General features: G+C 37.5%; 1 protein-coding gene across 1 annotated transcript in view; it reads left to right on the forward strand.

Moving 5' to 3' along the window:
- CNOT6 (CCR4-NOT transcription complex, subunit 6) overlaps nt 1–13,177 on the forward strand; it is a 15,770-nt gene extending 2,593 nt beyond the window's left edge. Inside the window, exons 2-11 of the mRNA XM_010016305.1 lie at nt 56–242; nt 4,821–4,906; nt 5,571–5,675; nt 5,767–5,835; nt 7,166–7,323; nt 7,834–7,988; nt 9,009–9,163; nt 10,062–10,292; nt 11,586–11,788; nt 12,464–13,177. Coding sequence (XP_010014607.1) covers nt 56–242; nt 4,821–4,906; nt 5,571–5,675; nt 5,767–5,835; nt 7,166–7,323; nt 7,834–7,988; nt 9,009–9,163; nt 10,062–10,292; nt 11,586–11,788; nt 12,464–12,676 — 1,562 coding nt within the window. The 3' untranslated portion in view covers nt 12,677–13,177. The remainder of the gene's footprint in view (nt 1–55; nt 243–4,820; nt 4,907–5,570; nt 5,676–5,766; nt 5,836–7,165; nt 7,324–7,833; nt 7,989–9,008; nt 9,164–10,061; nt 10,293–11,585; nt 11,789–12,463) is intronic.
- Nucleotides 13,178–15,150: the final 1,973 nt, after the last annotated feature.

Genomic DNA, 15,150 nt, shown 5'->3' on the forward strand with positions numbered 1-15,150 from the left:
ATTATTGCTAAACCTCTGTATTTAGAATGTGCTATTACCTTTTGTATCTCTGCAGGGAAAGTGAGAAGCCTAAGTTCGTCATTGTGGACACTGACCCATTTGACAGCTTTGCATCTCAGTGACAATTCCTTATCCCGTATTCCTTCAGACATTGCCAAGCTTCACAATCTGGTATATCTGGACCTGTCCTCTAATAAAATTCGCAGTTTACCAGCAGAGCTCGGAAACATGGTGTCACTCAGGTGTGTAACAGAAGTTAAAACTGTTCTCTTTTAGCCGTGTAGCAACGGTTTAAATTCCAGTGTAATTTTTACATTCCAGTAAATGAAAAGCTGAAGTGTATTGCCCCTTCCTCACATCTTTTTATCTGTCTCTCTAAATATTTCTTATGGTCCGTGCAGCTATAGCAGTGCTGGCTTGTCTGTGATCTCTTGCTGCGATGTATGACAGTATGGAATGAGCTTCTGAAGTGCTCAGTTTGATGGCAATCACCCATTTATATTTTTCAAAGTCAAGCTTACTCTCTTGAACATCTCTTTCCAGGCTCATACACATTTTTATCTGGCATTTTTCTCTAAAAAATACTGATGTACAAAACAACACTGCTTTTAACTGATAGTAAAGTAGGAAAAAGGTCAGACTAAGCATTCATAACCATGTTAACTACGGTTTTTTCCTCTTTATTCATCTGTAGTAGTTATTCTTAACAATAGTTCTTATTCTGTTTGTTTTATCACAACTGCAACTTGCCTAATATCTCTTTCCCGCTTTTGCTGTTGTGCAGTTGCATTCCTGTGCAAACTGGGGAGGAGGGAGAAAAATCATCTAAATGCACCTTTTCTTTTTTACCTCAACTTTACAGTGCCAAGATCTGCACAGTTTGGATACCTCCTTTTGGAAGTAAAACATGAATAGTGATTCTTAGTTAGATTACAATTAAAACTGCAGCATTTCACTTCAAAAAACAGTTATGTAAATATATAAATCATTTATCTAAGCGTAAATATTTACAGGTAACATTCTTCTGCCCTTGACCCAAAGGAAGAGCCTTATTTTACCTTTCTTAGACAGTTACCATCAATTGCCTTCATTGCTTTAATTTTGAAGACATTTGTGGACAACTTTCTCAAATCCAGAAAACAGTCTAAAAGTAACAAGAGCATTATTAGAAGTAAAGAAGAAGACAACAGAGAAATGGGCTGCCAGCACAGCTCTAATGAAGCTGGAAGCAAAGCAAATTTGCACATAGAAAATCTGTCACTGCATTTTCTTCTGCTTTTGAAAAGTCCACTCTGTTGGGGGAGATTAAACTAGCTGATTAAAGCGGTTCTAAAAGCTCAAATTCCAAAGCAGTTCAAGTCTCAACCTTGAAGGCTGAGCAAAGGGACCTTGCCTTTTAGAGCGTTATTGGCAGCTCTGTTTTGTAGTGTGTTGTGCAGTTGTTTTCAGCTGTGCATTAGTGTGTTCTAAAGAAAGCTTTGCATTACTATTTCAATTAAAAGCAGTTATTAGTAACAGGTTTCTTCCCTCCTTTATACACTCACCTTGTGAGCTAGCAATCCTGAGTTTACTGGAATGTTCTCAAATTTATCTTTGTACTTCATTAGCATCCTTTTATTTTCATCAATCTCTTTCATTTTAAAACATTTTAAACATAATACAACATGGAGTTAGCTTAGCAGTGCATAAGCTAACAGTAGTGTCAAAAGATGTGCCTTCTTCCCAATGCTTTTCCCAATTCATTCTGGCTGATTCTATGAAGCTGCAGCTCTTCCGCACCCTAAGTCTCTTCTGAGTACTGAAGGCTAAATCTTGTGAATGTGAAATGTGTAGCTAAGGTCTAGCATCACATTAGTTTTCTATTTATGACCTAAACATAATACTTGAGCCCAGATCTCTGAATGTGAAAAGCTAGTGCATTAATCCACTGTGCTCTGGCTGCCCTCAGTAATTGCATCTGATCGACGATTTCTTTTCACTGGGATGAAAGTGAAGAAAAATCCGTAAGTGCATCCTATGTGATAGTGCTCTGCAGGTCTCAGCTGTGCTGGAGTTTTATGTTTCAGGCTGGCTCTTACTGCAGACATTTCCCATAGCTTCTGGGAAGTTGTTCAAACTAATGGTAATTCAACACTGTGCATTGCTAATATCCTGAGCCACGGAAATTATCTGTGCTCTTACACTTGAGAATTGGTAACATGTCTTCCATCTGGACCTCTGGGTTTGGTCTTGCCTAAGGTTCCTTACATCTCCCTTTTTACTGCAGGTACCTGAATAAAGAGGTGTTGAGCAGTAAGGTTTCTGATCTTTGGCGGGGAGGGGGGCGGAAATGAACACTGTAATGCATTATCTTGGAAAGCTCAGCTGTAAAACAGATTCTTGTGGTATGCTTGAAAGAACTTGGTGTGCACCCTCAGTAAATTTGCAGACAACACCAATTTGGGTGGGAGTGTTGACCTGGTTGAGGGTAGGAAGGCTCTGCAGAAGGATCTGGACAAGTTGAGTTGATGGAGTGAGGCCAGTTGTATGAGGTTCAACAGGGCTCAGTGTCAGGTCCTGCATGTGGGTCAAAACAACCCCATGTAATGCTCCAGGCTTGGAGAAGAGTGACTGGAAAGCTGCCCAGCAGAAAAGGACCGGGGGTGCTGGTTCACAGCAGGCTGAGCAGGAGCCAGCTTGGGCCAAGGCGGCCATCAGCATCCTGGCCTGTATCAGCAATAGTGTGCCCAACAGGACCAGGGAAGTGATTGTTCCCCTTCACTGGGCACTGGTGATGCTGCACCTTGAATCCTGCGTTCAGTTCTGGGCCCCTCACTACAAGAGAGACACTGATGTGCTGGAGCAGGGCCAGAGAAGGGCAATGAAGCTAGTGAGGAGTCTGGAGCACACGTCTTGTGAGGAATGGCTGAGGGAACTGGGGTTGTAGAGTCTGGTGAAAAGGATGCTGAGGGGAGACCCTATTGCTTTCCACAGTACCTGAAAGGAGGATGGAGAGAGGAGGTGGCTGGTCTCTTTACCCAAGTAACAAGTGATAGGACAGGAGGAGATGGCTTCAAGTTGTGCAAGGGGAGGTTTAGATTGGATATAAGGAAAAATGTCTTCACTGAAAGGGTCATCAAGCGTTGGAACTGGCTGCCCAAGGAAGTGGTAGAGTCACCACCCCTGGGGGTATTAAAAAGACAATTAGATATGGCCTTTGGGGACATGGTTTAGTGGTGGACTTGGCAGTACTGGGTTAATGGTTGGACTCTGATTTTAAAGGTGTTTTCCAACTAAATGATGTTACGGTTCTATGAACTAGTGGGATTTGCTGTGATCCCCTTTGCTATGTAGAGTGGGCGGCTTCTATTAGAGAAAATAATTCTTTCATCCAAGAGATAAAGTGTAATGATACCAACTGCTGTGCTGTTCTTCCAGCTCAGTGTTTTTCCTCTAGACTTCTTAGATTTCAGTAGTGCTTTGAAAAACTCTTAGAGGAAAAAGTAGCTTCCTAAAGAATAAAACAGTAGCTTTATAAGGTCATGTAGAATATCATTCTTAAAAATGATAGTGATTTAAGTCTCAAATGTCTGTGGAAGTGCTGAGAACTAGTGGAGATGTTGGGGTTTATTTTTTTTTAACTCCTCATCCTCTTTTCTACCTGCCACATTCCTCATTCATACTTAGGAGCCCTAGAATGACACAGTGGGCTTCTGAGTTCTTCTCCAAAGTACATGCTTTTGTCTGTGGGATTTTATATTGGAAAAAACTAAACTCACAGCTGGCTACATGTGCTATAGTTTGCAAAGAGTTGAGCAGTAATTTGGCATTTCTGTATTACACAGAGTCTCCTCCCATATCTCTTCCACTAACACACACCCCAGAGTGTCCCTAAAACAAGCCACTTTATTTTTACCAAGGTTTCTCAATATGCAGTGAAACAGAGAGAATTTCTCAAAGTTCTTGTTGGGGAAGTACCAGGTAGAGTTTACTTTTGAAAGGCAAAGCCAGAAGAAGAGTTTTATCTGTCTGCTTCAAATGCTGTCTTGTAGAAATCTGAAAGAGCAAAGGTAACTCTTGGCATCCAGGTTTCCTTTCTCTTCTTTCCCTTTGTTTGTTGCCTGAAAATACTTCTCAAGTCTCTATGCACCAAGTTGTAAACAATCTGAAGGAGCAACTTTATATTGAATATGGTGAGGAAAGTGTGCATAGCTTAGATGGGAATACCTGTAAGAAAGGGAAAAGGTCCTACCAAGTCCATCAGAATTTGGGACATGAATTGTGTTCCTGTCTGCATATTGGTTTTGTAAGATAAAAAGCATGTATTTTTGTCTTAACACTGTAATTATGGGGAAAAAAACCCAAGCCAACAGAAAATTACTGTTGTAAATGACTGTTACATGGTAATGCCATAGTTCTAATTGTACTGCCATGCCATGATCCTGGATTTTTTGCTTGTTTGTTTCCTGAGATATAATTTCCCTTTATTTGGCCTTTAATCACAGCTGAACTGTTTCATGGTCTGCTTTGTCAGAGCTCTTACTGCTTCATCACTTAGAGTTATTAAAGTATTTAATTATTGCTAACGTTTACAAAATTTCTGACTTTTTAAGATGAACTCAACAAACACACTTTTCTCTGTACTTCAGCTTAATTTGTTTTGTCTCTGTATGTATGAGTACAGCAGTATTACCTTGAGTATTGCTGTTCAGTCTTTGAATTTTCCAATATTGTGGTTTGCTGGTATGTTGTCTCTTTTTTAGTTAAACTTCTTGTACTCTACTGCTAAAGACAAATACTGGTCTGTTTTCAGCCCTGTTTGATTCTTGCTCTGTCTACAGGGAACTACATTTAAATAACAACCTGTTACGAGTTTTACCTTTTGAGCTGGGGAAACTGTTCCAGTTACAGACCTTGGGTCTGAAAGGTATTCCTACTTTTTCGTTGTATCCATGCTTGTTTAATGATAACGCTTCTGAGATGTATTGGCTGTAATCTGCAAATTCATAAAATAGCAATAGCAATCCCAGATGTAGCCACTTACTCCACATGTATAGATACTGTTATTTAGGGATTATTTGAAACAAAGAAAAAGAATGAGTTTGTCAAAGCACTCCATAAGTAAAGAAGTTTGCTTCTTTTTCTGCAGAGTGAGCAGAATGTGCATTGTCTATGACAACTTTTACAATCTGTGTGTGTGTTTGGTAGGACTGCTCATACATGACTGGCAAATAAACTGATGGTGGATGTTTCACTCACATCAGGCAAAGCAAGCAGAGGAGGCTCCTGTGTTTGGCCTCATCAGCTCTGCCTGTGTGTTGTACCATGCCAGTTCTTCACTATTGTTAGATCCAGTGGCTGCTTTTGGAGTGGTCGGTTTGGAGGCAGATGCAGGAGGGAATGAGGCTAACTTTGCTGGAGCTGTTCACACATCCAGTGTTTTATGGGATTGAAGACCTGAGATCTGAAACCTCTGAGTAGTTCATAGTAGGTGCAGTATCTTTCTCAGAAATGCCAGCTTTAAACACTGATATGCAAGTTCATATTGGCTCTCTATATTTTATTCAATATTTCTGTAAACCTGTTTGCAGGAAATCCACTTACACAGGATATTCTGAACCTTTATCAGGAACCAGATGGGACGCGAAGGCTACTGAACTATTTGCTTGATAATTTGGCAGGTACTGCAAAAAGAAGTAAGTGCTCATTCTTGAAACATTTATTTCTGCTGTGTAAAATAAACGTGATTATCACTTGTTGCATCTCTACTTTAAAATGTTCCCATAGTTTCAACTGAACAACCACCTCCAAGATCTTGGATTATGTTGCAAGAACCAGACCGTACAAGACCAACAGGTACTGTAATGCTTTAAGGATTTTTCCTTTTCTGTTTTTTTTCCTTTTCTGTTGATGTTTACTGAAAAATAAATGTTTAAATTGACCAATCATCTGTGCAGTGCTGACCAGCCAGCTGAAGTAAATCTGTCTCAGTTGGAAAACCTGTTCCAGATATACTCATTTCTTACTATAACGTAATTTCTTTTGAATTGACATCCTCCTCAGCGGAATTGACACTGTTGTCCACAACTAATTAAATAGTTGAGTTGTAACAGGCTTAACTGAACATTTCCTGAAGAATAAAAGAAATAATTTCCCAAAAATGGAGAATTCTTTTAAGTAACTAACGTATCATCTTTGACTCAGCACTTCTCTTGCTGTTGGGATTCAGGTTGTGTCTGTTTAATTATTTACTAATTCTCTTCTGCATAAATTGTCTAAAATACACCCTATTCTATTTACCTGCACACTAAACACTTTAGTGTATTTCTCAATTATTGCAGTCTTCCAGGCTGATGTACATTCCCCCAACAAAACCCAAAATCCATCCTGTCAGGTTGTCCCAAACTGTCTCATCACTCCTGTTCCAAATTCGTACAGGGAGTAGATGTTTCTTGTTTTTTACACCTGAAGTGTAAGTTTTTTGAGGTGCAAACACTTAGGGTTTTATTTTGCCTATACTTTTTCACTGTGCTTAGGGTTCCATTGTGCCTATGGGCCTGTTACAGGTCATCGTGGTAGTAATTGAAGTAGATTTTAAATCACCTATTTGAAGAGTTTGCAAACCTTTGTATAGCTAGCAAATATATTTTTACACTTGAAGTGTAACTTTTTGAGGTGCAAACACTTAGGGTTTTATTTTGCCTATACTTTTTCACTGTGCTTAGGGTTCCATTGTGCCTATGGGCCTGTTACAGGTCATCGTGGTAGTAGTTGAAGTAGATTTTAAATCACCTATTTGAAGAGTTTGCAAACCTTTGTATAGCTAGCAAATATAAGTGCTCAGATACACTGACCTTGTTTCAGGCTTTTCACAGTAGCGCAGCACTCAGCATAAAGTGCATTTGTCTGCTATTTACTGCATTAAAGGGTGGGTTTGGTTTTTGTTTTCCAATTAAATGCTAGAAGACAGCTGCCATATGTCCAAACCTCTAATTTATCTTCCTAGAAAGACTATCAGAGGTTTTTTTTAGTATATCTGCATGTGCTGTGTTTTGGTTGAAGCAAATACAGCAAGAACTATTAAGATTTGCAGAAGACAAAAGTGAAGAACATAATTGTGTGTGTGTATACATGTATTTGTTTACTATATGTAAGTAAGTGTGTAAGTAAAATTCTTGTTCTGCAGCCTTGTTCTCTGTCATGTGTTACAACGTACTCTGTGATAAATATGCTACCCGGCAGCTGTATGGCTATTGTCCTTCTTGGGCCTTGAACTGGGAGTACAGAAAAAAAGCCATTATGCAGGAAATCCTGAGCTGCAATGCTGACATCATAAGTCTTCAGGTAAAAGATGTACCATTAGTTCTTTACCCTTTCCATTCCCCTGTGCTGGTTTCTCCACATTAAATGTATTTACAGTAAATGGTGTGTTTTCAAAACCTTCTGAAAACAAAAGCAAAGAAGAAGTGATGTTTAGAACATTATTTGTTGCTTGACATCAAAAGAATGCTTTTCAGCCCACACTGTTGGAATGTGAACCAGCAGCTGTGATCAAAGAAGTGTACGTGGGGGTGTCTTTGTGCCTCTGTGTGTATATGGGGCTATAATTGACATATTTTCAAATAAAAAGCTTGGGATAATCATAACTCTGGGGATTACAGAAATTCATTTATATTTTCTTAAAATAGGGATATTGCTCTGAAATTTGCATTCTCTGATGTACTTAATTCTTGCAATTTTTTCCCCTTAAATCTAATTCGAAAGTGATTTACACTTCTGAAGATTCTAAATAGTATCAGCCTTCTGTATTTTGCCAATAGTACATTCATACTGTGCCATCTTCTAACTTTGTAGGAGGTTGAAACAGAGCAGTACTACAGTTTTTTCCTGGTGGAATTGAAAGAACGTGGCTACAATGGATTCTTCAGTCCAAAATCCAGAGCTAGGACAATGTCTGAACAGGAAAGAAAACATGTTGATGGTTGTGCAATATTTTTCAAAACAGAAAAGTAAGTTGATGTGTTTTGCAAAAAGCCTTCTATTGTGTCTTGCTCTCTTTTACATAATTGGTCTATAGCTCGAAGAGATTGACATCGGTTGCCCTTTTTGTAGCCATTGGATGTTTCTTACAGGGCAAAAAAAAAATATGTGTCTGTACAAGAGAAATCGATCTGTGCAAAATTAGCAGTAGAAAATTTTACCTTGAAGTTTTAAGTTGAAATTTCGTTCTGTTAGATGCAGGTTAGGAGTTCACTAAATGATACTTCAGTTGCTGAGTGCGTGTGTCCCAACTGTTAGGTGTTAATAGTGAAAAATGAAGGAAATGTCTTATTTTCATGCCTTTGGTTTTTTGGTTGTTTTTTTTTGTTTGTTTGTTTGTTTGTTTTGTTTGGTTTTGTGTGGGTTTGTTTGTTTGTGTTGTTTTTTGTTTTTTTTTAAAGGGAATTGGTAAATCCCAATATTGCTGAAATAAGACCTCAGATGGCAGTGACTTTCTGATAAAATAGCCCTCTGATAAAGCAAAAGACAAGCCACTTGATATCACTCCTGGCTTCTGGAAAAAAGCCATTATTTAAGAGCAGCAGCACTTACTGATTGTGTCATATTGTATTTGTACAAGTGTTTGGATATGAGGGTAATAACTTCCCCTGCCCCTCCTGCTTCCATTCCTTGGTGTTCACAAGTCAATGCAGGTGCCAGATGGGATACCTTTTGGCTTAGGAAATTATTTAGTCCCTCTTCTATTAAACCTGCGTCTTTGAACTGGAAACTACTGCAGAATTAGAAGCAAGCACTACGTTTCTGTAGTCACCAACCCCCCCTTAGTTGAAACTAAGGCAGTATAAAATACATAAAAATTGCTGGGAAAACGATATCCTTTGATTTCAGTTTAGTATTTTATGAAATGATGTTGTTGGCTGAGATTTTCACATCATAAATGTGTTTGAGCTTTAATTAAAAAGAGTTATCTAGAATATTTCCTTTTGTATCTGGCTGCTAAAAAACCACATATGATGTTTCTCTTTCAGATTTACTTTGGTTCAAAAACATACTGTTGAGTTCAATCAACTAGCAATGGCAAACTCAGAAGGTTCAGAAGCTATGCTGAACAGAGTTATGACAAAAGATAACATTGGAGTTGCTGTATTGTTAGAACTGCGGAAGGAATTGATAGAAATGTCATGTAAGTCCTATTTAGTTTAATTTTTTAATAGATTGTATTTTGTTAATGAAAGAAAATAATTTTTGTTACAGCAAACCCATGAAACTGGGTTCTACAAATTAATATAACTTTGCACATTGTATGTTCAGGCAGATTTATTTCCAAAGAGAATTTGGGAATAAGTCATATTGTTTCAATGCTGAAGAAGTGGGGTTTTTTGCTTGAAGTTATGTACAGGTATCAAAGAACCAGTGGGTGTTAGTCATGTATTTCTGGATCGTTTATCTGCATCATTTTAGCTTGTTACTTTCTTCCCTCTCATGCTCATACAACCTGTTTGTTCTGCCCTGTCATTCTTATTTAGGAAATGTAAATTGGCTTTGAAGTATCGTAGTGGGTACCTACTCAACCTGTGTAATATTTATCCAAATGATATTTTACGAATTCAGATTCTAATAAGCCTTTTAAGAAGTACTTCTAGCAAGAGAGGTAACTTAGAATGTGGATAACTTAAAATTCAGAGCTCGTTGCCTGACAAGATGTGAGCTGTGCCTGTTTACTATCACGACCTGAGGAAAACCATTGTAATTTTTAAGAATGATACTACTTGCCTGTAATTAGGATTATCTGCTACTTAAGTTAATTCACAGTATTCTTGGATACATAAGCATTACCGTTACCAAGGTAATCTATCTGTTAATGTTCTCGAATGTGAAACAATTATGGCTAATGCTTTATATCAACTAAAACACTTAGTAGATATAAGAGTAGTTGTATGACCCTTTTAAATGGTATTAACCCTGTTCCAGGTTATCCTGGTATTTTATTTTTTCCTCCCCTCAAACATCTTGTTTAAAATTCAATAACAGGGTTTTGTGTTGCTGACCATGTAAGGTAAATAATTGATTTTAAATTTTAGCTGGAAAGCCACACCTTGGGATGGAAAAGCAGCTAGTGCTTGTAGCTAATGCACATATGCATTGGGACCCAGATTATTCTGATGTGAAGCTGGTTCAGACTATGATGTTCCTGTCCGAGGTAAAGAACATTATTGATAAAGCTTCTCGTAGTCTCAAACCTGGTGTTTCGGGAGAGCTTGGAACCATTCCACTTGTACTGTGTGCAGATCTCAATTCCCTACCAGACTCTGGTAAGAGTTCCCTCATTTATTTTTTTAGACTGTTTCAAGTGTATAATAATTTAGATTTTAAGGTCTTGCTTCTTTAAAGGGGTTTTCAATTTAGAGAATACATTGTTTGATACAAGCTTCTAAAGGTACTAATAAAATAGAAGGAAGAGAGAAAAGATAGAACTGTTTCCTTTGTAAGTGACCTTATTGCCTGTGCAGTAGTGTAGCTATGTCTGGTCTTTCAGAAGCATGTTCATTGTTATCTTACAATACAGGAATGGAAAGGAAGACTGTATCTTCCAAAAATAACTGGAAGCATGAGTATGTTGCTGATAATTGGGGTTTTTTAATTTCAAGTGTGACAAGATAGGGCCTTGTCTTTAAAGTTGCCACCATACACTCATTTTCTGCAGCTCACTTATTTTAGGACTTCCAATATTCAATATATTTCCTACCAGAAAGGAATTCTTCAGAGCACTTTACTAAATGCAACTTTTTTTTTTGTCTTGGTGGCAACTTTATAAAGTAGAAGAAAATAACAGTGATGGCCTTCTTGGCTTTCTCAGGTACCCAACTGAAGTGCTGAACTCAAGAGCACTTCCTTCTCATTGCTAGATGTTCAATATAATAATCTTCATTCCTGATCTCCCTTCTGGCCACTGCTTGGCAACTCTTAACATCTGTTAAGGTTGATAGGAGCAGTTACTGCTCAGCAGTACTGGAAACTTGATTCTTTTTGATCCCAGGAAGCAAAGTATCACTAGTGGCTATTGCAGTAGCCTCTTCACGTGTCTGATTGTGTCTTTAGAGCATCTAATTGCTTCTTTTACCTTCTAGAACCTTAACACAGCTATTTGAAATTAAGAGGCACAATCACTGACAAATCTTATCAATTTGGCTTTGCAGCCTCTTTAAACTTAATTTTATTTGAAGTAGTGGTACAGAATTTGGCTTTTTTGGAACACTGTAGCTGAAGAATGCTGAAAGCCAAGACTTCAGCTTGGAGAGGAGGAAGTTCATTACCTAGCATCCGTGGAACTTTATTTCCACTTTTTTCATCTCCCTCCCCAGGAGGTTTAATAAAAACCTTCTTGTTTTTATTAAAGAAAGTATGTCTCTGTTCTAGGTGACATTCACTCTTGATATGTTATATACATTGTATTGTAATATTTTAAAAGAACTACTGCTGACTATTGTACATGTGTTAAGGTTTTGCTTGTAATAAAGTCGCATGTATGACTCAAAGTACCTACACACTCTCAGCTGCTGAATGCTTGTTAATACTGTCTTGTGTGTGTGTGCCCCTCCTAATAGGTGTTGTTGAGTACTTGAGCACTGGTGGAGTGGAAACAAACCACAAAGATTTTAAGGAACTGAGATACAATGAAAGTCTTACTAACTTCAGCTGCAATGGAAAAAATGGAACAACAAATGGAAGAATTACACATGGTTTCAAGTTGAAGAGTGCCTATGAGAATGGTCTAATGCCTTATACAAATTACACATTTGACTTCAAGGTAAGAACGTGGCTGGTATTTTGGGAAAATACTCCTTTTTGAATTTTAACTATAGCGATTTGCTGTACAAAATTGTTACAGAAGTTAATCCGTTTGGGGAGCTAACAGTAAATTCACCAGGTTTATATTTAAAACATAGCAAACCAGAGTGTTCAGCACTTCAGTCTCATAGAAATCAGATTTTCCTTGTTAGTAACTTCTAATAAATTCACAAGAGTTGGGGTGCTGTTAACCTTCCTTGTAAACATGAAGATTTTATATATTAATACTCCAAGCTAAATGAGATAGCTCAACAGGGGCACTGAAGCTGTCAACTTCAAGGAAGTAATCTGTGTTGCTGCTGGAAAAATCTTATTGCTCTGTGGCTCGGGGGAAACAAGACTGCTCTTTTCTTCTTCAAAATCAGATAAATGTGATTTGAAGCTGTGTAGGAGGCTGGAAATTGCAACCCACAAAAGCATAGCAGAAGTGATACAGGGTAGGCTTGACTTCTGTTTTCCCTAATCTGTATTGAGCAAATCAGGGGATATAGGAAGTAAGAATTGTCTTAAGTTGATGCTGTAGAGAAGGAATGGTAGCATTTTGCTTACTCATACGACTGTGCTCACCTTTGTTTGGAAGAATAACTTGAGTCAAGAATATATACTAATAATTTCATTTCTTCTCTTGTTTTAGGGTATTATTGACTACATCTTCTACTCTAAACCTCAGCTAAACATACTTGGCATTCTTGGACCTTTGGATCATCATTGGTTAATAGAGAACAATATAAGTGGTTGTCCACATCCACTCATCCCTTCTGACCACTTCTCACTTTTTGCACAACTGGAGCTTTTGCTGCCTTTCCTGCCTCCTGTAAATGGAATCCATCTCCCTGGCAGGAGGTAGTCAAGTACATTTGAGAGGGCAACCTCAATCTAACTTGTACAATTGTAAAATCTGAATATAGAGGAGTGAGGTATGGCCAACAGGGATTTTTTTTTTCTTAATAATCTTAATCTTAAATCTAATTATTTGCTAAAGACATAGTAAAAGCCAGGTGCTATCAACAGACACAATTCTGAGCCCAATATACTTTGTATACTGTTCGACAGCGACCGGTGCATTTGCACCTTTCTTTAATACGTTACAATTAACCTTCCTGTTTCTTTTATCCAACGTGACATTTTCATGCCTTGAAATAGGGAATTGTTATACAGTATATTCTCTTTGCACAGTTATCTGTAGCACTACTTTTTTGAGGCCAGTAGGAACATCCACAGAACATTCTTCCGTACTTCACTCCCTCCTTTTTCAGACTTGTTTGTAAAATATAGAATTTGAATTTAGCCTTTATTGATTGTATATGAACAACAGAAAACCTGATTTATGAGATTTTGTACTTTAAAAGAAAAAAAAAAAAGAAAAATCAGATTTGGAAAATGATTGTATTGTAAACTAAGGCTAAATTTTTATCTGTTTTCATGTGTTATAAAGGCCAGCTTGTAAAAGAGGTTGTCACAGGTTTTCTCTGCTAATGATTTGCACTGTTAGGGTTTCGTTAGCCCTTTTGTACTACTTTTTATGTTCAATTGAGAACGTTGCTTTTGAAATCCAAACGTATAAAATCATAATATCTTACAGAGATAACTAAATACATTCTGTTTGTTTCTGACTTAAAGAGAAAAGCATAGAGTTCTCGCAGAACAGATAAGCTAAGCAGTGAATCTAAGTAGACCTGTAAGGATTGAAAGTTATTGCTGATGTGTATAGGCTCAGATATTTTTCTCATCTCTAACTTTTAAAGTAAAATTTAGGAATACTCGTGTACAGCTTCTTCATTTCTCTTTTAAATACTTGTCCTATCTCCACTGTGCCTGCTTCAATTTGTTCTCAACTAGCACTGCCTGTGCATGCAGAGAGATCCTGTGCATCCTCTTTTATTTTTTTAAATAATGTTAACACTTGTGAAAATTTTATGAAGATACTTTTGTATAAGCTGTGGCATCTTCTTTTCCTTTGTGAAGCATTGGATATCACACTTTTGGAACATGTTCAGGTTATGGGTACACAGTTTCTAGCTTCTAATACCCATGCACTGCTTCTTTCAGTGTCATTGCACAGTGCTGTTTCTCCCACTAAGAATTACTATCATGTGAATTCTCTTTTCGTTTAAGTGTGTTCCTCAGTTTCAGAAAGTATAATTCCTTGAAGAAAAAACCCAACCTTACATTTTCTATTGATGAAGCAGTGTAAAATAAACGCATTTGCAGTACAGGTCCCAAAGACAATTCTTCAGATCATTTTTTTTAAAGTGACCAAGTCTTTATTTTAAAGTGTCAAGCAAGACTAAAGTTATAGTGTACCCTCAGTGCCATTTGTGTCATGAAGCCAAGTATATAACAGCTTACAAATTTAACTTGTCTATTTGTATCTTAAAAGGGGGAGAATTTATCATCTCCTTAAGCTAATACAACTTGAATAATCAATGTAAAAAGAAATAAGAATGGATAGAGAGCTTGGTCTTAAAACAGCTTTTGTTTCAGCTGCGGGCAGGGAAGCAAAAGGACACTGAGCATTAAGAGAAAACTTTCTAAATATTGTGAATTTTTATATATAAGAGAGTGGATTGGTAATAATGATTCAAAATTTTATTGAGTAGTCGGCACGTAAGTGTGCTCCAACCGTTCTGTTCTAAGCTGAGAGTCAAACTGACAAACAGTTCGGCTGTGTAAAATGTACATTTTAAAATTGCAATAGGAGAAATCTTGATCTTGAATCCTTGTCTGGGACCTGATCTCTTGGGGTTATTTTGGTTTGGTTTGAGTTGTGAAAACACCAAACATGTCCAGTTTATAATCAGTACATTGAAATGCTGGTAGTATTGCTGTAGTAGACTTAATGCGTAGTGTTATTTTTTTTTTCTGTTTGTTTTTTGGGGTTTTTTTGTAAAGTGTGAATAAAAAGGTGTTTTACTCATGTTTCCTTAATGATGTCTTGGTAATGTACATCATGACAATTTCCAGTGATGATGAGCCAGTTTAGCTTGTCAAACTAAGCAGACTATTTTTTCTTTTCTGATTCTCTGGATTGTGTAATGAGTCCAGAAAGCTTTACAGAAGGGGAAGGGAAGCACTTACTCATTTTGTATTTTTTTAGAGGGGGATAATTTACTTTAATAGATGCTGGAGCTTGAGTGCACTTGTTAGATTCTAAAGGTTTGAGCTTTATCCAATATGTGTTCTCCTCTATTGCTTAGTCTTAAAAAAGTATTTGAATTTATGACAGCATGTTTAAAATACGGCCCCTTTGTGCTTTTGGAGACGCAACTGTTCCTGCGTAGTCACCTCACAGTTCAAGGGTCCACTTAAGTAACTGTTTCC

This window comes from Nestor notabilis, unplaced genomic scaffold (genome assembly GCF_000696875.1).
Source record: "Nestor notabilis isolate BGI_N333 unplaced genomic scaffold, ASM69687v1 scaffold6346, whole genome shotgun sequence".
NCBI lineage: Eukaryota > Metazoa > Chordata > Aves > Psittaciformes > Psittacidae > Nestor > Nestor notabilis.